General features: G+C 43.3%; 1 protein-coding gene and 1 non-coding gene across 3 annotated transcripts in view; both read right to left on the reverse strand.

The window, feature by feature from the left end:
- Nucleotides 1–317: 317 nt before the first annotated feature.
- Nucleotides 318–19,594, reverse strand: part of Chd8 (chromodomain helicase DNA binding protein 8) — a 69,628-nt gene continuing 50,351 nt past the window's right edge. For both annotated transcript variants that reach the window (XM_036199156.1, XM_036199158.1), the window contains exons 17-38: nucleotides 19,194–19,404; nucleotides 18,829–19,024; nucleotides 17,972–18,139; nucleotides 17,547–17,726; nucleotides 17,289–17,399; nucleotides 15,970–16,166; nucleotides 15,528–15,727; nucleotides 15,267–15,423; nucleotides 15,102–15,191; nucleotides 14,473–14,576; nucleotides 13,144–13,273; nucleotides 10,970–11,045; nucleotides 10,274–10,328; nucleotides 9,896–10,103; nucleotides 8,598–8,806; nucleotides 7,792–8,508; nucleotides 7,434–7,585; nucleotides 6,862–7,164; nucleotides 5,082–5,195; nucleotides 4,535–4,714; nucleotides 4,052–4,168; nucleotides 318–1,334 (exon numbers count right to left, since the gene is read on the reverse strand). In XM_036199156.1, the coding sequence (XP_036055049.1) occupies nucleotides 738–1,334; nucleotides 4,052–4,168; nucleotides 4,535–4,714; nucleotides 5,082–5,195; nucleotides 6,862–7,164; nucleotides 7,434–7,585; nucleotides 7,792–8,508; nucleotides 8,598–8,806; nucleotides 9,896–10,103; nucleotides 10,274–10,328; nucleotides 10,970–11,045; nucleotides 13,144–13,273; nucleotides 14,473–14,576; nucleotides 15,102–15,191; nucleotides 15,267–15,423; nucleotides 15,528–15,727; nucleotides 15,970–16,166; nucleotides 17,289–17,399; nucleotides 17,547–17,726; nucleotides 17,972–18,139; nucleotides 18,829–19,024; nucleotides 19,194–19,404 (4,472 nt within the window). In that variant the 3' untranslated portion in view covers nucleotides 318–737. The remainder of the gene's footprint in view (nucleotides 1,335–4,051; nucleotides 4,169–4,534; nucleotides 4,715–5,081; nucleotides 5,196–6,861; nucleotides 7,165–7,433; nucleotides 7,586–7,791; nucleotides 8,509–8,597; nucleotides 8,807–9,895; nucleotides 10,104–10,273; nucleotides 10,329–10,969; nucleotides 11,046–13,143; nucleotides 13,274–14,472; nucleotides 14,577–15,101; nucleotides 15,192–15,266; nucleotides 15,424–15,527; nucleotides 15,728–15,969; nucleotides 16,167–17,288; nucleotides 17,400–17,546; nucleotides 17,727–17,971; nucleotides 18,140–18,828; nucleotides 19,025–19,193; nucleotides 19,405–19,594) is intronic.
- Nucleotides 12,374–12,483, reverse strand: LOC118591673. Its single transcript, XR_004945971.1, has one exon. It is a non-coding gene; the product is annotated as a small nucleolar RNA U6-53/MBII-28 (small nucleolar RNA).

Below are 19,594 nucleotides of genomic sequence, written 5' to 3' on the forward strand. Positions count from 1 at the left end.
GCAACACCATTCTTTGGCTTTCCCCAAGCATGGTTGTTTCAGCCAATTAAAAAAAAAAAAAAAAAAAAAAAAGGTGATTCTTGAATTTCATCCTCGTTTGTGAATGTGGAGCCCAACTCAAAACATTTACCTCTTTACCTTGGATCATTTTCCTAGCTTTAGCAAACGGAACAATCCACGATTATATATACCTTCAGAGTACAAGTGATTTTCTATTCGTGGTAACTACTGAATTGTAGGAGAGTGGTGTTTAAATTATCCAACATGCTTAAAATTAGTACTTATATAGTGTTTGAGCAAACAGAACATGGGAAGAATGGAAAAGGATTAACTTAAATTTATTAATGCCAAGGGGAAGGAAGGTAACAGTTCCTGACCCTCCAGCTGCATCCACAGTTTGGCCAGGAACAGGCTCTGCCAGAGGCTAGGGCCAGCGCTACATAGTCTGTGGTTAATGGAGGTGTCTGGGGAGGGGCGAGCACACCAGCTGCTCTAGGCTCCTTTGCTTCCCCAGAAATGAGGAAGTGGTCATTTATTATTTTTAGGAGTTCCCCTGCCCACCCAATCCTCTCAAAATCGGGAGCAATCGGGTACAAGTTTTTTTTTTTCTTTTCCTTTTCACCTCCTGAAGTCTTGGGTTTCCCCATATTGTTCCCTGCCCCTCCCACATTTTGAAAGTCCAAGGGCCAGAGGAAGAGAATCCAGCAGCCGCCCAGCAATGGGGACTATGCGGGTCTTCAGTCATCAGCATCGTCACTGGAGTCTGAGTTGGCTGGCATCATAGGATCATCGATGAGTGAGAAGTCCCTTTCTGAGCTATCATAGCCCTGAGATAAATCATCCTCTTCCTCCTCCTCTTCATCATCGTCCTCATGTTGCAGTGTTGGTAACCGCAAGGAAGTACCAGAGGTGGTAGTAGCTGGTGAAGTAGCTGGTGAAGAAGGGTAGCCAGTGGTTCTCAAGCCTGGATGGTGATGGTGGTGATGGTGGGGGTGGGGATGGTGGGGGTGGTGGGGGTGGGGATGGTGGGGGTGATGATGAAGCATGGTGCTGGAGTCTACATGAGGGGATGCTGCTGCACCGCCCATCACAAACGGCATAAAAGGCAAAGATGCAGACGTGGCACTGCTGTGACCCAGAGACGACACAGACTGTAGGTTACTACTGCTGTGCTGAAAGGTGTTATGCAGAGATAGCGACCCAGTGCTTCCACCCTGCATTAGGGCCATCATCTTAGAGAGGTCTGGTCTTGTCCTACGGACACGTTTCTTGCTGTTCTCCGGTGCAATAGGCACTGGCAAAACCCGGTTGAATGCAGTTTCAGCATAGTGACCCTGTGAGGTAGGAACAAAAGAAGACAATAAAAAGATGGGGGTTAAGCTGGGCGGTGGTGGCGCACCTCTTTAATCCCAGCATTCGGGAGGCAGAGCCAGGCGGATCTCTGTGAGTTTGAGGCCAACCTGGTCTCCAAAGCGAGTTCCAGGACACCTAGGTCTACACAGAGGAACCCTATCTTGAGAATAAAATGGAGGTAGGAGGGTAGGGAAGATAGGGCCCTACCCAGAAACCTAGCTAGCTTAGAAATGCTTGCTCAATGGTCAGATTTGGTTTCACTGGTGGTAAAGGGGGAAAGAAATGCTGTACTTAACTGGCTGAAGCATTCTGATAGAGGGTGAAGTCAATAATTTGATACCGATAGCCATGTGAATCCAGGTTTTCCCCCTTCACAAGACATCATACCTTTATCGCAGGGAACTACTTCACAAATGTTTTTTCCTTAGCTAGCAACAAGGGGTCAGAGTAAGACAGTGAATGAATCAGTACATGCACAGAAGAATGTGCTTGAGTTAGACTGATGGCAGCTTCTGGACATGATCTAATGAAACACGGCACAACTACATAGACATTAACAATTATCCTCTACTATCACATAAGAGCAGGGTCAGTTTAAGATCTCCAAGATGATTATGGGAAACTTCTCATCAAATTTAATAAAATTTCCCCCCATTGATTAAAAACATACTATCTTTGCGTGTGGTGGCTCATGCCCTTTGGAGGGCAAGACAGAATTGCCAAGAGTCCAAGGATGGCTTGGAAAATAGTTATTTCTAAGCCAGCTTGGGCTACTGAGCGAGAGACTGTCTCAAAAACAAAGGAGAGGATGACAAAAGCACACACAAGCCATGCGGTGGTGGCGCACGCCTGTAATCCCAGCACTCGGGAGGCAGAGGCAGGTGGATCTCTGTGAGTTCCAGGACAGCCTCCAAAGCTACAGAGAAACCCTGTCTCGAAACCCCCCCCCCCAAAAAAAAGCACACACAAATAAACCTCTACAACAAAATAAATCTTATATCTGCTTAATTTTAAATGTTCAGCTAACATGGAAACACCTTGCAGCAAACATTTAACACTTATGGCATGGATTTTCAAAATATGATTACAATAATGCCTAGATTCTTAGAGGCCTCAGTAATAATGTCTTACCTAAGAGGTAAGAACTGTAGAACTGAGAATTGTACCTGGCAAGGAGGCACAGGTGTATAGTCCCAGCTGCTGAGGAGATAGAAGGAGGAGGATCACTGTGGCCTAGGAGTTCGGAGAGAGCCTGGACAACATAGTAAGATCTCTTTCTAAAGAAAGAAAAGGAAGAAAAGAAAAAAAGGTAATTTTGTACTAATCATAAAATGAGGGTTGGGGCTTTAGCTCAGTGGTAGAGCGCTTGCCTAGCAAGCGCAAGGCCCTGGGTTCGATCCTCAGCTCAAATAAAATAAAATAAAATAAAATAAAATAAAATAAAATGGATTTCCTGTGGTGCCCTACAACTTTTTAGATGTTAATTATTATTGTGTATTTATGATGTATCTGGAAGTCAGAGGACAATTTTATGGGTCGTTCTCTCCTTCCACTGTTATCTGTGCTCTGGGGATTGAACAGGTCATCAGGCTTAGCTTAGCAGCACTTTTAACATGGGACAAAAGTGTTGATAGGTGAAACTGAATGCACACGATTAAAGTTAATTCCTTTATATTTGAAAATTACTATAATATATGTATTATAAACTACTATATAGTATATATACTATACATGACAATATATAACATAAAATCACACACGGGCTGGAGAGATGGCTCAGAGGTTAAGAGCACTGGCTGTTCTTCCAGAGGTCCCGAGTTCAATTCCCAGCACCCACATGGTGGCTCACAACCATCTGTAATGAGATCTGGCGCCCTCTTCTGTATACAAAATAAATGAATAAATCTTTAAAAAAAAGGAAAAAAAAAAAAAAAAAAAAAGAGAGCACTGGCTGTTCTTCCAGGACTCAGGATGGATTCTCAGTATCCACACAGCTCACAATGATCTATAACTCTAGTCCCAGGTAATCTGATGCCCTTCTGACCTTTGAGGGCAGCAGGCATGCACATGGTACACGGACATACATGAAGACAGGCAGTTAAAAAATGTGGTTTCTTGTGCTATTTCCGTTACTGACATATTATTAATGATTCTGAATCTCCTGTATGTTAAGAAATCCCATAACTATTTTTCCTAGTAGCATCTACTCCTATAGTATATGGAATTATAAAACCTTGAAGACTATATAGCTGATGATGTAACTCAGCAATGAAGTCTTTTATCTAGCAAGTTTAAGGTACTGGGTTTAATAATCTTTAGTATTTACTCTAAAACACCCACCTTTTTTGAGACAGGGTCTCACTATGTGGCTCTCACTAGTCTGGAACTCTATATAGATCAGGCTGGCCTCAAACTCACAGAGATTCACCTGGGGAATGCTGGGATAAAAGGTATGCACCACTATTCTGCTTAAAACACTCAACTTTTAAGGAAATAAAGGACATATTCCTTAGTTATGTAGAAAGGAAGGATAAGCCTTGATACTTCTTTTAACACCAAAAGTACTACAGCTGAAAAGACCAATGAAAGCACCCTGGTGAGCGTGAAGCAATTTACTCCAAACACACAGGGGGAAGAGGAGTCACCATCGAACCTCTAAGAGTATGTCAGAAAGCATGAGAAAGTGCTAGAGTCTCACCTTTTTTCCGTTTCTAGAGTTGGCTGGCTGTACTGGTTCCATTCCCAAACAGTTCAATTCTGTCTTATTGCTTTTTTTACATCTCTGCCACTTCTGTTTTCTACGTTCCTCCATATACTGCAATAGAAAAGAATTGTTAGCTTAGAGGAAACTGTCTTTTGTTTGACAATCAACCTGTAGTTTGTAACTCAAGATTAGTCACAGTGGAAAACTGCCATTAGAGGGTTCTAGTCCCCCAAATTGAGGGATGGGTGGTCTATATAATAGTTTTGACAGTAACACTTTCTAAAGACTTAGTTTAAGAAGTCCCTGGATATTATAGTGTTTTGAATCTCAGAATGATTCTAGGAAATAACACTAGCTGTTACCATTCTTTATTTTGCAGATGCAGAAACAGTGGTATAAAATATGGCATGCTTTCTTGATCTCATACACCTAAATACCAAGAAACTTTAAACCTAGCTGGATGGAACTGCCACTCACCGCTAGAAATCGGGGATCAACAGCAAACTCTGGATGACCCTGTAACCACATCTCCAGTTCCGCCCGGCGAGGGGCCTCCTCACCCACCAGCAAAGTACCATCCACCTTATTGATGACAGGGATCCGGGTCTCCAGGTCCGGATCAAGGTGATTAGGCTCTTCCATGCATTCCACCTCCAGCTGCAAACCCAGAATCCACCCCCATGAGCACATACACTTCTTTGGAGTGGGGAGGGAAGGGAATCAGGGCCAATGGTAGTCATTAGGAAATTTAAATCTTTTGCTACATCAATTCCAAATGCCATCAATTACTGATGATAAAAAGACCGTATCTTGCTGGGCAGTGGTGGCACACGCCTTTAATCCTAGCACTCGGGAGGCAGAGCCAGGTGGATCTCTGTGAGTTCGAGGCCAGCCTGGTCTACAGAGTGAGTTCCAGGAAAGGCGCAAAGCTACACAGAGAAACCCTGTCTCGGGGGGAAAAAAAAAAGACCGTATCTAGTCACAAGGTAATTTAATCATGAGGTAATCAGTTCCTACCACTTACCTCTACTAGCTTTTTCCTGTTCCCCTTCTTCTTATGGAACAGTGGGTGTCCATCTCCCATTACACCATTAGCCATCAATCTGTGCTTCTGGAATGTTAACTTCAACCCTTCTTCCTATGAAGACAAGCACCCACCCAAGACATCACATGAAACATTCTTATAATAAACTTGTGCTAATGGTTATCCTATGTTTCAATGAGAAGGAAGGGTGTTTGACCAAAGAATAGAACTCAGATATACAATAAAACCTTTTCCTTAGAAAGATTTCCTATCTTCAACTAATAGCCCCCATGCAATTTTTGTTCTTTTTTACATTTCCCCCCTCCTTTTCCTCCCTCCAAACTGTCCTGTATTCCTTTCTGTGCTCTCTTTCAAATTCATGGCCTCATTTTTCATTAACTGTTGTTACATGCACATGTGCTGTCCCTGTGCTTCTCAGGGCTTGGTATTGGACAAGTCACTGTGCAATAGCCAGGGAGGACTGAAATCTCTCCCACTCTGCAATCTTTAGTTGTCTGTAGTTTTGTCTAGGGTTGAGGCCTTCGGAGATTTCCCTCTCACCTTAGCATGTCTGTTTGCTATTTGGCTCATGATGGTGTAGCTTCTTTTTCTTTCTTTTATTTGAGACAGGGTCTCTCTATATCAGTGGTTTTCAACTGTTCTAATGCTGTGACCCTTTAATACAGTTCCTCACATTGTACTGACCCCCACAACCATAAAATTATTTTCATTATTACTTCATAACTGTAATTTTGGTACTGTTATGCATGGTAATATAAATATCTGTGTTTTCCAATGGTCTTAGGCAACCCCTGTGAAAGGGTCATTTGAGGGGTCATGACTCGAAGTTTAAGAACTGCTGTTCTATATAGTCCTGGCTTTCCTGGAGCTTACTATGTAGACCAGGGTGTCCTTGAACTCATAGAGATCCTCTTGCCTCTGCCTCTTAAGTGCTGAGATTCAAGGTGTGTATCACCATGCCCAGCTAGGTGTAGCTTCAGACATTCCTAGGCGATACAATCTCAGGGAACAGTTCCCATTGCTCTTAAAATTGGCTCAATTCCTTGTGTTGTAGATCTGTCAGCTGGGACTTGGCTCTACCCTTCTTCCCCGAGCTGGTCACAATAGCTAATGTAAATTTTAAAACTTTGATGAAACTGTTGTCCAGTATCAGCATGAGAAGTCATTATGGGTAAAAGCCTACTATTCTTACTACATACGAATTAATACATTTTTTTTTCTCCTTTGAGTAAGGTTCATAAGGATAGGTAACCAGGAGAATTGGAAATCTCCATATATAAGAGAAAAAAACCATTTTAGTTGGAATAATTTCTTTTTGTTTCAATGTCTCAAAATACTCAGGTGTCATTGAACAGCATCGTCATAATCTGTTTTCATTTTAAACAATCATGCTTAGATCTAGAATTTAGCCTTCTAAAAGCTTTGTGTATAGTCCCCCCCCAAAAAATTACGATTTCTAATTAAACAACCTATGATTCTTTTAATTTCATTTATAGGAGATTCATCTTTCCTTTATTCCAAAGATTTTTCCTAAGTTTACTCTGATTTTCAAAGTTAGCTAACAAAAATGTGTTTATTACTTTTTTTTTTGGGGGGGGGGAGACAGGGTCTCACTATGTAGGACAGAACACACTATGTAGACCAGGCTAGCCTTGAATTCATAATAATCCACTTGCCCCTGCCTTCCAAGTGCTACATCTTATTAATAACACTACTAACAGTTCCCATGTCCTCTCCCACTTCTCAATGCTCAGCTTACATCTTTAATCTGAACTGTAAACTCTTTTTCATCCATGCCTCGACGAAGTTTGGTAAACTGGGCTGCTGCTGTGGTGACTGCAGATGCTTCTTCCTCTACCATGGAAGCTGCACTGCTACTTCGTGGTGTGGGGACTGGAGAGTCCCCGTATTCTCCTGGGGTCAAAGAGGGACTGTCTAATAAATGGTTGCCTGGCCCCAAAACTCCTCCTGCTGTCATTTCCTGGCTCCGACGGTTAGAAGGCCATTTCCCTGAGAGTACAGCCTGGCAGACGAGGTCAATGCGGTTGATCAGAACACGATCCTGAATGGCAAAAAAGAATATAACATTTGAAGAGTCTGAATATTATGCAACCCTCATCAACACCATCATGCCATTACTATTCTACCAGGTCCCATGAAAAGCCAGAAAGGAGGTAATTAATACTATCACATCCTTAAATAGAGTGCATTGTTTCATAAAAACACAGGCAACGCTAAACAAAGAACAAATGTAGCAACACCGTCTCTTGGCCCCTCGGACAGCACTGCACCTGTTCCTGGACTCTGCGTGTGTAGATAGAAGACTGGTACCTTGGGCCATTCAGAGGCTCTTTGTCGTTCCTGCAGCAGCAGCAGCTCAGGGGTCATCTGTTCTCCATCTTCATTTGGAAATCCATCTTGGGACATAGTGAGGGACAGAAGGCTCTCTTCATCATAGAGCTTTGGGCGGGACCGGTCAGCAGCTAGAGATCACACAGCATGTGTGAGCAAAGATGATAGAATAATGTTAAATTGGAATGGTATTACGTGAACTAGGGCCAACAAATAATAAATGTACTCTGACATTTTATCAAGTGAAGACTCTCTTTAAAGGATGCATTCTAGAAAGGGGAGGAGCAGAAGAAAGGCAATAGGGAGGTGGAGCCCACAGCCCGTTACATGCACTCACTTAACTTCTCCTCCTTTTCGTCCTCACTGTCATCGGTGCTGGAGCTGGAGCTGGATGAGGATGAAGACGAAGAGGATGATGGTGACAACTTGCTCAAGTCCAGCTCAGAGTCTGACTCATCCTCATCCTCCAGTTTGACTGGTGGAACACTCCGGGGCAGAGGGGCTGTGTCTGAAGAGGCTACACGCATTTCATAGTCTTGTGGGGTGAGTCGGCTCCTAGCCACCACCTCATTCTCTAGCTTTAAAGTCAGACTCTCCAGACTGGGGACCTGGACCACAGTCTCCTCAGGTGACTTTTCAGCAGGAGCATCTGGGCGCAGGGGCAATGGTGAGGCAGTGCGTGAGGTACACTGCTGGTGCAGCAGTGGAGTAGAGCATCGGGACAGGGATGCAGCTGATGCTCCTGCCTGATGGTTCTGCATATAATTCATACGGGCAGCCAGAAAAGAAAAGTCTGGGTCCTGCATGATGTTGCAGTCTGTTTGGCTCACCCCATGGCGGGCTGCCCCTCGTAGAAGCTCCCCATCATGACGGACAGGCTCCCACCATTTGGGCAATTCAAGACCTGGAGGCTGACACAATGCCAGCCGATCTTCTAAAAGGGGGTGGCATAAAACTTGTTCCCGTAAGCGCCGAAGCAATTCGATACGGTAGAGGGTCCGAGAGGCTCTCTCTTCCGTGATAGGCTCAATGAACAGATTAGGGTCTGGGGGTTCTGCAAGAAACAAAGGTGAAAAAAGAAATTAACCAAAGGCTGATCTGTTAATAACACAGGCCCATTTACCCTAGACTCTACAATCTCACCATCGCCAGCTGCTGGGGGAAGGCGGCACACTTGTCGACACATGGCCACAAAGCCATGGAAGTACTTGGTAAGACTTTCATCTGTTTTCTTGTCCAGTCGAGCAAAAGTGCGGAAGCGATCCCAGTGAAACTGCATGTTGTCAGGGTCGTACTCTACACCAAAGGTAGACACCACTCGATAGAAATCGGTCTGCTCACGCCTTGTCCATCTATGACAGGAAGAGTAGAACAACACTGATCAGAACACAGGAAACATGATGTAGGCAAGTACAGTAAGCACATTAGGCAAACTTCTCTTAGGAAGTGGAGGCCAACTACTGGGTACAGACATTGGTCCCTTCATTATCAGGTCTCTGTCCATCTTTTTCTCACTCAGTCACTGTGTTTACATCTACACTAAAACCTTTTCAAAATTCATGAATTTCATCCTCATTAATAAAATAAAGAAAAAAAAGCCTGGAGAGATGGCTTAGTGATTAAGAGTACTTGATGCTTTTGCAGAGGACCTGGGTTTGGTCCCTAGCACTCACATGGCAGTTAACAACCATCCATAATTCCAGTTTCAGGGGATCTGCCACCCCTCCTGACCTTGTTGGGCACTAGGCACACACATCACACATAGACATACATTCAGGCAAAACAATCATTCCTACAAGTATAATAAAATTTTAAAAATGTTTTTTCCTGAGCATGGTGATAAAACCTTTATTCCCAGCACTCAGGAAGCAGAGGCAAGCAGACCTCTGTGAGCGCAAAGCCAGCCTGGTGTACATGTAAGTTCCAGCTAGGGCCACACTCTCACCTCAAAAAAAAAAAAAAGAGGGGCTAGAGAGATAGCTCAGTGGTTAAGAGTGCTTGCTGTTCTTGCAGAGGACCTGAGTTCAGTTCCCAGCACCTTTACAGAGTGGCTCACTGCTGCCTGAAACCCCTGTTCCAGGGCAACTAATATCCTCTTCTGGCCTCCATGGATAGCTACAACATGTGGCATTCGCTCACACAGACATTCAAAAAATACAAATGAAAAAGATCTTAAAGAACAAGTACACATGACATCTTCCTATCATTTTGGTTGTTACACCTAAGTGAATTGGTTTTCTTTTAAATCATCAGTAGTAGGGATTTCTGAGCCGAAGACCCCGTACATGGCAGGTAAGGGCTGTTCCACTGAGCTATATCCTAAGTACTAGGTAGAGATGAAGGCGGAAGGATGATCCTGCTCTCAGGAATTTCAGTTAAGTCCTCCCACACTCTCTGACGACAGACTTAGAGCTCAGTCCACATTCCCAGCTCTACTGTACCGTTGCTGTTTTTCCCGCCGTGCGATTTCTTTGAGCTTAAAGGCTGCTTCACAGCGGCGGCGTCTCCGGTCTCCACGTTCCGCAGCCTCTGTCTTCATTTGTTCTCTCTTGTAGCTGCGCTGATAGGCTGTTACTAGGCGGCGAAGCCTAGCGGTTAGGGCCGAGCCTGGAGGCCAGAATAAATGCCCTGGCTGTTGAGTCACCTGGGCTGTGGGAAACAAAGCAGAGTTTATAAAGTACAGAAAGAAGAGGAGAAATGATACTTGTATTTCCGCCATGAAAGGGTAAAGCTTTTAGATATCCCAGATAAAAAAGAAGTTAGTCAGTAATCCCCCAACCTAACCCTTACAAAAACAGACTGTTAGATCTAGAATTTACCTTCATCTCCATCAATGACTGAGATCTCCTCATCCATCATCATCAAAGGATCACCCTAGAGAAGGAGATCCACCCCACAGGATGGAGAGGGGAATGAAAGGGGAGAAGTTGGCACTCTGAAATCACTTTCTTGTATATGTCCTTCCGGGGCACCAAGGGATAAGAAAAATTTCTAATGAAAGGAACTCTCACAGAAATTTGGAAGCAACCAAAGAAAAGAACAAGTAGAACCTGAGCAGTTAGTTTTTAGTAATAGTGAGATTCAGGGACTTGGGAATTTGTTCAATAACATCTACTAACACCCAGTTCGGATCCCACTCCTCTACAAAAGCATCTGAACCATGCCCTTAAGCTGGCATTGTCATCCTTGGTATTAATAGTTTACATTCCTTTATTCTAAGATTAATTCATTTTTATGCCTGGTTCCTGTGCAGACCAGCAAAGGGCCTCACATCCTCTGGAACTGTAGTTCAAAGCTGGGTCCCTAAAGAACAGCCAGAGCTCTTTACCCATTGCACCATCTCTCCGGCCCTTGTAGTTCACATCCTTATAGTTTAGTTATTTTCCATATACACACATATTTTAGTATAACACACTTCAAGTATAATTAGAATAATATACTTCAAGGTTCAGAGAATGAGATAAAATAAAAAGATTTACTAATAGATAAAAACTAGACTCAAAAGAATTTCTTACCTCATCATCTGGGTCTTTTGGGGGACCCTGGAGTGGTTTATATTCAGGATCTTCACAATCCTTATCAAAATCAATCCTAGAATTATCCAGAAGCAAAGAAGGAAAGATAATAATATATATCAGTAGGACATGTGGCAGAACAAGTAAGCCAGTGAAGACTATTCTTGAATCTCATGCTTTAGAAATGGGGGCCAGGCTTCAAACTGTGGCTATGTCGAGAAATGGTCTGAGGGGACAAATAATTAAGTTAACAAAGTATATATCGAAACTGCCTGACGTTGAAAAACAAAACACCTTTATCCTTTTTTTTAAATAATTTTTTTATGTGTACGGCTGTTTTAACTGCATGCATGCCTGTGCATTATGTGAGGTGTACCTGGTGCTCATAGGACTGGAGTTATAGAAGGTGGTGAGCCACCATATGGGTACTGGGAACTGAACCTGTGACCTCTAGAAGAGCAGCCAGTGTTTTTGACTGCTGAGCCACCACCTCTCTATCTTTCTAGTCCTAACTTCTTGGGAAAAGCTTGCTAAACTGTTGCTCAGGCTAGTCTTAAACTGACAGACTCAATCTTTCTGCTTCCAGCCTCGAGCCTACCTGGATCATAACTAGCAGCAAGTCAAATACTTTGATCCACACTTCCTTTTTCTTTACTCCTTTTTATTGTTTAATTACTTTCTACCCTCTTTCACAACTATTTACCATTTATTAATTTTGCATGGTTTGTGGTTTTGTTTTTTATTTGTTCTATGGGTATGTGTGAGTGCCTGAAGAATGTATGTTTGTGCACTATGTGCATGCCTGTTGTTGGGATGATATTGAATCCTTTAGAACTGAAGCTTCAGGCAATTGTGAACTGCCATGTGAGTACTGCACCCCCTGAAAGAGCTGTAGGTGCTCTTAAGTACAGAGCACCGGTGTTGGCTAGTTTTATGTCAACTTGACACAACCTAGGGTCACCTGAGAGGAGGGAACCTCAATTGAGAAACTGTCTATATAAGATTGATGGGGGAGAGCCCAGTCCATTGTGAGTAGACTGTCTCCAGGATCCTGCTGTGGGAGTTCCTGCCTTCACTGCTTTTGATGATGAACTGTTCTATGAAACTGTGAGTGAAATAAACTCTTTCCTCCCTAAGTTGCTCTTGGTCATGGTGTTTCATCACGGCAACAGTAACCCTAACTAAGACACCATGTCTCCACCTCTTTACACGCTGTTCATATTTTAAAAATGTATTAATTTTTACTACTTTGCTCTTGAGCAGAAGGTGACAGAATGATTCACAATGAACAAATTTTTTTTTGTTGTTGGTCGTATGCCAACCAAAGTGCAGATATGGCCATCAACAGTCTAGGTCATGCAGAAATTTATAGACAGCCCTTAACAAAACCCATCATTGCTAAGTGTCCCTCAGGTCTCCACATGAGAAGTTTTGTTAAACTCACTGGCACCCAAACCAGGGCAACACTGCCCTGCCTGGTGACTCAGTATTAGCATGGCAACTCATCATTGGGACACGTCCCCAGGCAAAAGTGAGTCCTAAGTTTCCGATACCTTGGGGAATGACAAGTCAGGGCTAAAACTGTCTAAACTTCTGCCACAGAAGTAACCTATGAGAACTGCCTATATTTTTCTTTTTTGGAGCTGAGGATCGAACCCAGGGCCTTGCGCTTGCTAGGCAAGCGCTCTACCACTGAGCTAAATCCCCAACCCCCCGCCTATTATTTTTCAATAGACTTAGTTTATCTTCCCAGTTACTACAGCTATACTGAGATTATTGTGTAAGCTTCTGGGAAGAACACAGATGTTAAACTTGTGGTTAGAGCAATGTGTGATTAAGGCCAGTGTCTGGATTCCAAACTGCTGGTCCTATTCTTTACTAAGAACTTATCACACATGAGTAGAACCACCATTAAGAATCCCAATGATGCATTGGGTATGGTGGTGCACGCTTTTACTCCCAGGTACTCGGGAGGGAGAGGCAGGTGAATCTTTGAATCTAAGATGAGCCTGGTCTACAAACCAAGTTCCATGCAGCCAGAGAGACCTGGAACTCTGTGAGACCCTGTCTCAAAACAAAAAGGAACCCCACTTATTTCAGTCAAGGCAGAGTTAGGTACTATCAGTAAAGCAACACAGACAGACGAAGTGAGAAAAGGCGACACCGACGCTCACCCTTCCACCAGGTCGGAGAAGTTGTCGAGCACTCTGTGTTCTGCTGCAATGGCTTTGTCATCCGGCCTGCCGGCCTTTTCCAGGAAGCACAAGGCTGGGTCTGCCCTCATCGTATTGTATTTCTCATAGCCTAGAAGAACAAGGACCACAGACTGAGGAAACTCAGAGACTCACTTCTCTGTGCTTGCATACTGTTAGACTCATTAGAATACGTGGGCTACTTCGCTCAGAATAAAAAATATCAACAATCCTGGGCAGGTGTTAATACCACTGTGTTTATAATTTTTGTAGTTTTCATCTTAGTGACTCGCTATAATTTAAGAAATAACATCTTAAGGTGACTGGTTTATAGTCATTTAACTGATAATCTTTAGATTACTATTCTTGGTACAGAAATGAAAGGAGCCTACTAATTCATGGATTGTGTCACACGTTCTCAAATGAAGAACAAGAGACATACCGGAAAGTAAAGATTCTCAGTGAGTACTTACACTGACTCTAAACCTCGGGCTTACTAGTAAACCAAATGCCTGCTTACTTTCCTCCCTGCCTCCCTTCTTCCTTCCTCCCTCCTTCCTTTTTTCCTCCCTCCCTCCCTCCCTCCCTCCCTCCCTCCCTCCTTTCTTTCTTTCTTTCTTTCTTTCTTTCTTTCTTTCTTTTTCTTTTGAAATAGGATCTCTTTGTGTAGCCTTGGCTGGCCTGGGACACACAAGATCTGCCTGTCTTTGCATTCCAAGTGCTGGGATTAAAGGGATGCACTACCATGCCTGGCTTGCTCACAACTTTTCTTAGACTGTTACAGTTCTCAAAAACACGTAAATTCAGTACCTTTATTTCAGGAAGTAAACAGAAAGAGTAGGTTTAAAAAATGCATTCCATGCCGGGCGGTGGTGGCACAGGCCTTTAATCCCAGCACTCAGGAGGCAGAGCCAGGCGGATCTCTGTGAGTTCGAGGCCAGCTTGGGCTACCAAGTGAGTCCAAGGAAAGGTGCAAAGCTACACAGAGAAACCCTGTCTCGGAAAAAAAAAAAAAAAAATCCAATACATCAAAGGATAAAGCTAATATTTACTGATTCCAATGCCTGGAATTTCTTATTAGGTAAAAACTGCTACCTCAGATATTTAGGTAAATAGGTTCATTTGAGCATGCCATAAGAAAAGTCACTGAAATAATAACCATGGTTATTATGAACAGAACTTGACATATATTACTTACTGAACTATTTCTTACTCAAACAGAATTTCTGGTGATGAATTTCCGCAAGCACTAAATGTATTACCTCTTGACACACATCTTTAATAGAAAAGCAACACTGAGACAGTACCTACCATGCTTAAAAACGCCAATGAGCAGGGATTTGTCAGCTTCACTATCCCACCATGTTGTTGGAACCTCCAGCTGATCCACTACTGGGAACCATATGTCAATCTCACTAAATGTATAAGTCAGTAAAGCAATGTTAGAAATAGAAGTGGTAATTCTTTGAAAGATTATTATAGGTTGCTTGCTTTATCCATTACTTTAAATGCTTATGCTTCTGGTCATATTTCTATGAACTTGTGCTAAATACAGGATTAAAGGCCTGATACAGAGATTTTTTAATGATCAGATATCTCAAAGATAGTCTAGAAAGAAGTAAACAAACCAGTCAGTCACTCCTGTAGTAAGAAAGGAAATAAAATGAAAGAATGAATAAATAAAAAGAGAGGCCAGCAAGGTGGCTCAGTAGGTGAAGGCGCTTGCTACCAAGCCTGGCAGCCTGAGTTCAATCCCTAGAACCCACACAGGAGAGGAGCTACGCTAGCAACTTGTCTTCTTAGTGCCACAAGCATGTCCTGGCATGTCCCTGTCTTCTGTACAACACAAAATAACAGGTAGGTAGGGTGGGGGTGGGGGGGAGAGAGAAAGAGAGAGAGACAGACAGACAGACAATAAATGTTAAATAACAGAACTTTACCTCGCAATGGCACCCCCTAACACCTTCTCTGCTTGGTCTCCAATAACTTCCTGCCTCAGGTAGTACAGCATCCGGACTCTCAACAGTACCCTAGAAGGGAGAAAGAGACACTTTAGCAACAATGTAGCAAGCCTCCCTACGGACTTATCTGAATAGCACTCTTACTTGTTACACTGATGTTTCAAGTGCTTCTTATAACTCTCATCTTGGAACAGAGTATCGGGGTTATATTTCCGGATCCAGTCTGCCTTATGAATGTCAAAAGTACTTTGTGACTTTACTTTTTTCCCCTTACGCCCACGGGGCACAGGGATAGACAGACCTGGGAAAGGGGAGACATCGAAGACTTGGATTGAGAAAAACCCTTACACCTGAAAAGGACTAGATACCCTGTAGAAAGGTAAAAGGGTAGGAGTTGGTAATTACCTGAATGATTCTGCAATTCTTTTGTCTTGCCATTTTCAGCAGGGCTAATCAAGTCCCAAATGAAGCTTTTGATATTTTCATCCCCACGATAGTGTAGAAGACAGTATACGAGGATGGCACGGCATATTGTCTCCACATCTCTTTCAGTCATACGTCGCTTAAAGCGTCCATGAGACAAAATATCTCGCCAACGTCCCCAACTAACAAAACAGGAAAGGCAACAACACAATTATTTTTGGAGAGATTCAAATTTAGCAACATTCCTCTGGCTCCCAGAATTGCCATCTCCCCCCGAAGAGTCGAAAACAAACAGAAACTCCCTCTAAGGTTGTGTTTCAATGTGATGCTTCTTGGCCACATACACTACTCTGAAAGGCAACAGGGAGTCAGGAGCCATTCAGCACACAGGTGTTCAACTAATCATGTCCAGTTGCATTCTTACCCATATACTAGGAGATGTTTCTCCACCCGAAAGCAGTCAGTGCGCCCATAGGTGTGATGCCGGTCATGTCTTCGGGAGCGCGGCCGCTCATCATCCTCACTTTCCAAATCAGAAAACTCAACCAGGTCATCATCTTTCAGAGTGCTGAAGTGTCGAGTCTGTTTCCGCACTCGAGGTGTATCAATCACCAAGTTATTCTACATAGAGAACAAGAGGGAGTTCTAAGATCTGCTCACAGGAAAAGAGTGAAGACACTGAAGGATTGACATGATCTTGAACGTAAGTTAGGAAAGTACTCAGATTTTAGAGCATGCATAACACTCTACAAGGTGCCGGATTACAATCCCGGCACTCTGGAGACAGAGCCAGGTGGAGCTCTGTGAGTTCAAGGCCAGCCTAGTCTACAGAGCGAGATTAAGGACAGGCTCCAAAAAACTACACAGAGAAACTGTTTAAAAACAAAAAACAAAAAACAAACCAACCAAAAAACAATTTACAAGGCTCAAGAAGAAAAAGGTGGGCCGGGGGATGGTGGCACAAGCCTTTAATCCCAGCACTTGGGAGGCAGAGCCAGGCAGATCTCTGTGAGTTCGAGGCCAGCCTGGGCTACCAAGTGAGTTCCAGGAAAGGCGCAAAGCTACACAGAGAAACCCTGTCTCAAAAAACCAAAAAAGAAGAAAAAGATGGTCGACATCTATGGTGGTTTAAATACAAATGGCCCCATAGGCTCATAGATTCGAAAGCTTTGTCACTAGGGAGGGGCACTATTAGAAAGGATCAGGATATGTGGCCTTGCTGGAGGATGTGTGTCACTTGGAGTAGCGCCCCCCCCCCCCCCCCAGCTGAGGACCGAACCCAGGGCCTTGTGCTTGCTAGGCAAGCGCTCTACCACCGAGCTAAATCCCCAACCCCTGGAGTAGGCTTTAAGGTTTCAAAAGCTCAAGCCAGGCCCAGTGTCTCTTGCTTCCTGCTGCCTTTGGATCTTAGATGAAGGACTCTGAGCTACCATGTCTGCATGTGTACCACCATGCTTCCTGCCATGACAATAATGGACAAAACCTCTGAAACTATAAGCAAACACCAATCAAATGCTTTCCTTGTAAGAGTTACTGTGGTCATGGTATCTCTTCATAGTGAAAGAGCAATGACTAGAACAACATCTAACTATTTCCAGAGGGTATCCTCGGTAGAGAAAGTTTCTATAAGCTTTGTATATAATGTTCTACCATAAGCTTCAACTAGTATTAAAGAGTTGGACTACTAAAGAGTGAGTGTACGTCGTCTTCTGCAGTAACCCCTCAAAGGAGGGGTGAGCTCACCTTGCTATTCAGCAGATCCATGTCTAGGTCTGCCTTTTTGGCCCATTTTTGCCAAAAGTTTGGATCATCCAGGGAAATATCTGTCCTATTTTCAGAAGCAACAAAGCTTGCCTAAGGAGAAACAAAGGCAGAATAAACTTAACTGTAATGCTTTTACACACAAAGGGAAATGAACAAGTATTTGAAAACATTTAAATGCTGAAGGTTGCTGTCTCCAGCTATGTCTGCCCACTAGGATCTGCCACAGACAGAACGTGCCTTAGCAAAGGTAGACCCTTTCCCTTCAGACTCAATAGTAATGGTTGTAGTCCGCCTCAGCAAGATCTGATCTATGTCCTCTTCACAAAACTTAGACCCCTCATCGTCTTCCTCCATTATGGCAGCATATGCACCTTTCCTTAAGAGATCTTCAATCTCTTTCTTGGAGAACTGTTGAATCTGAAAAAACCAAGACAAAGATAAAAATCCTACAAAAAGAATAGTCTTGACATTTAATTGTACTGTAAAACTAATCATCAATACAACTCCTGGTGACTTGCACTTGACTTCCAGAACCCACATAAAGGTGGAAGGAGAACTGACCCCACAAGCTGTCCTCCGACTACTATATGCATATGCACATAAGCACACATATACACATCCTTTATTACTACGACCCACCAAAAACTTATCTACAGACTCACTCCAGTGATGTTGCCATCCCGACCACTCATGGACTGAAGCACAGCCTTATCCAATCCCAACTTGAGGCTAGCTTTATCAAACATCTCTCTCTCATAAGAATTTCGAGTGATGAGTCGGTAAACCTTCACAGCTTTGCTCTGTCCAATTCGATGACACCGAGCCTGGGCCTGGTTAAAAAGAGAATAAAGATACATAGTGTCAACCCTTAGTTCTTCACACTCATAAAGAGACATTAAAGCAACTCAAAATAAAAAACAATGGGGCCAGCAAAATTGGTTTTGTTTGTTGGTTGGTTGGTTTGGAGACAGGGTCTCACTATGCCCTGGCTGTCCTGGAACTTGCTCTGTAGACCAGGCGAGCCTTGAACTCAGAGATTGCCTGCCTCTGCCTGGAAGTAAAGGTGTGTGTCACCATGCCCAGCTCAACAAACTAGTTTGTGTGTTTATCTTTTCTGTAAATCAAATCTGATCCAAATATAGACCCATCCATTTACATGTTATCCACTGTTGCTTTAATCCCAGCACTCAGGAGGCAGAGCCAGGTGGATCTCTGTGAGTTCAAAGCCAGCCTGGGCTACAGAGTGAGTTCCAGGAAAGGTACCAAAACTACATGGAGAAACCCTGTCTCTCAAAACAAAAAACAAAAGAAAGAAATACAAACTATAGACTCCTAACCCTACTACATTAGTATTAGGTTCTGTACAGAAGGTTAGAGGACTCCTGACCTAGCTGCCACATCTAAGGGGTCTAAGATGATGATTTATTAAAAACCTCTTGAATTAGGTAGGTAGTTTTTAAGAAGATAATTTCTGAGGAAGAAGAAAGAAAAAAAAAAAAAAAAAGATAATTTCCTTTACCTGCAGGTCATTCTGTGGATTCCAGTCTGAATCAAAGATAATGCAGGTGTCGGCGGCTGTAAGATTGATGCCGAGCCCACCAGCCCGGGTGCACAGCAAGAAGACAAAGCGGTCCGAGTCCGGCTTGCTGAAGCGGTCGATTGCAGCTTGTCGAAGGTTGCCTCTGACCCGCCCATCGATCCGCTCGTATAGGTACCTGGTAAGGAGGGGCAGATTCACAAGGGGTCAAAACTGGCTGAGCAAAAGAAATCAAGGTCTTGCATGTGCCAAGCAAACATTCTACCACTGAGCTATACAACAACTATCCTTGAAGCTTTATGAAGATATAATAACCACAAGACATTTTAGAATGACTCATTTCTTACCTCCTCTGGATTAAATAATCCTCCAGGATATCTAGACATCGTACCATCTGGGAGAAGATCAGAACTTTATGGCCACCAGCTTTAAGCTTTGGAAGTAACTTGTCAATAAGAACCAACTTGCCAGCTGACCGAACCATAGCCTGCAGGTGGAAATCTTGAGGTATAATATGGCAAGCTTCCCGAAATTCCATCAGGATTTTTTCTTCTGCACCTACAAATAAAATAGTCAAAGTAGATATTGTGACTAAGTAAACACATATAAAGTCTTTTTTAACATGCAGGCTTGAGATAAGGAAGCAGAGTAAAAAGCAGTGTCATTTTTGACCCTTCCTTCCTCCCTCTCTACACACACACACACACACACACACACACACACACACACACACACACACACAGAGACA

Source organism: Onychomys torridus, chromosome 9 (genome assembly GCF_903995425.1).
Source record: "Onychomys torridus chromosome 9, mOncTor1.1, whole genome shotgun sequence".
Lineage (NCBI taxonomy): Eukaryota > Metazoa > Chordata > Mammalia > Rodentia > Cricetidae > Onychomys > Onychomys torridus.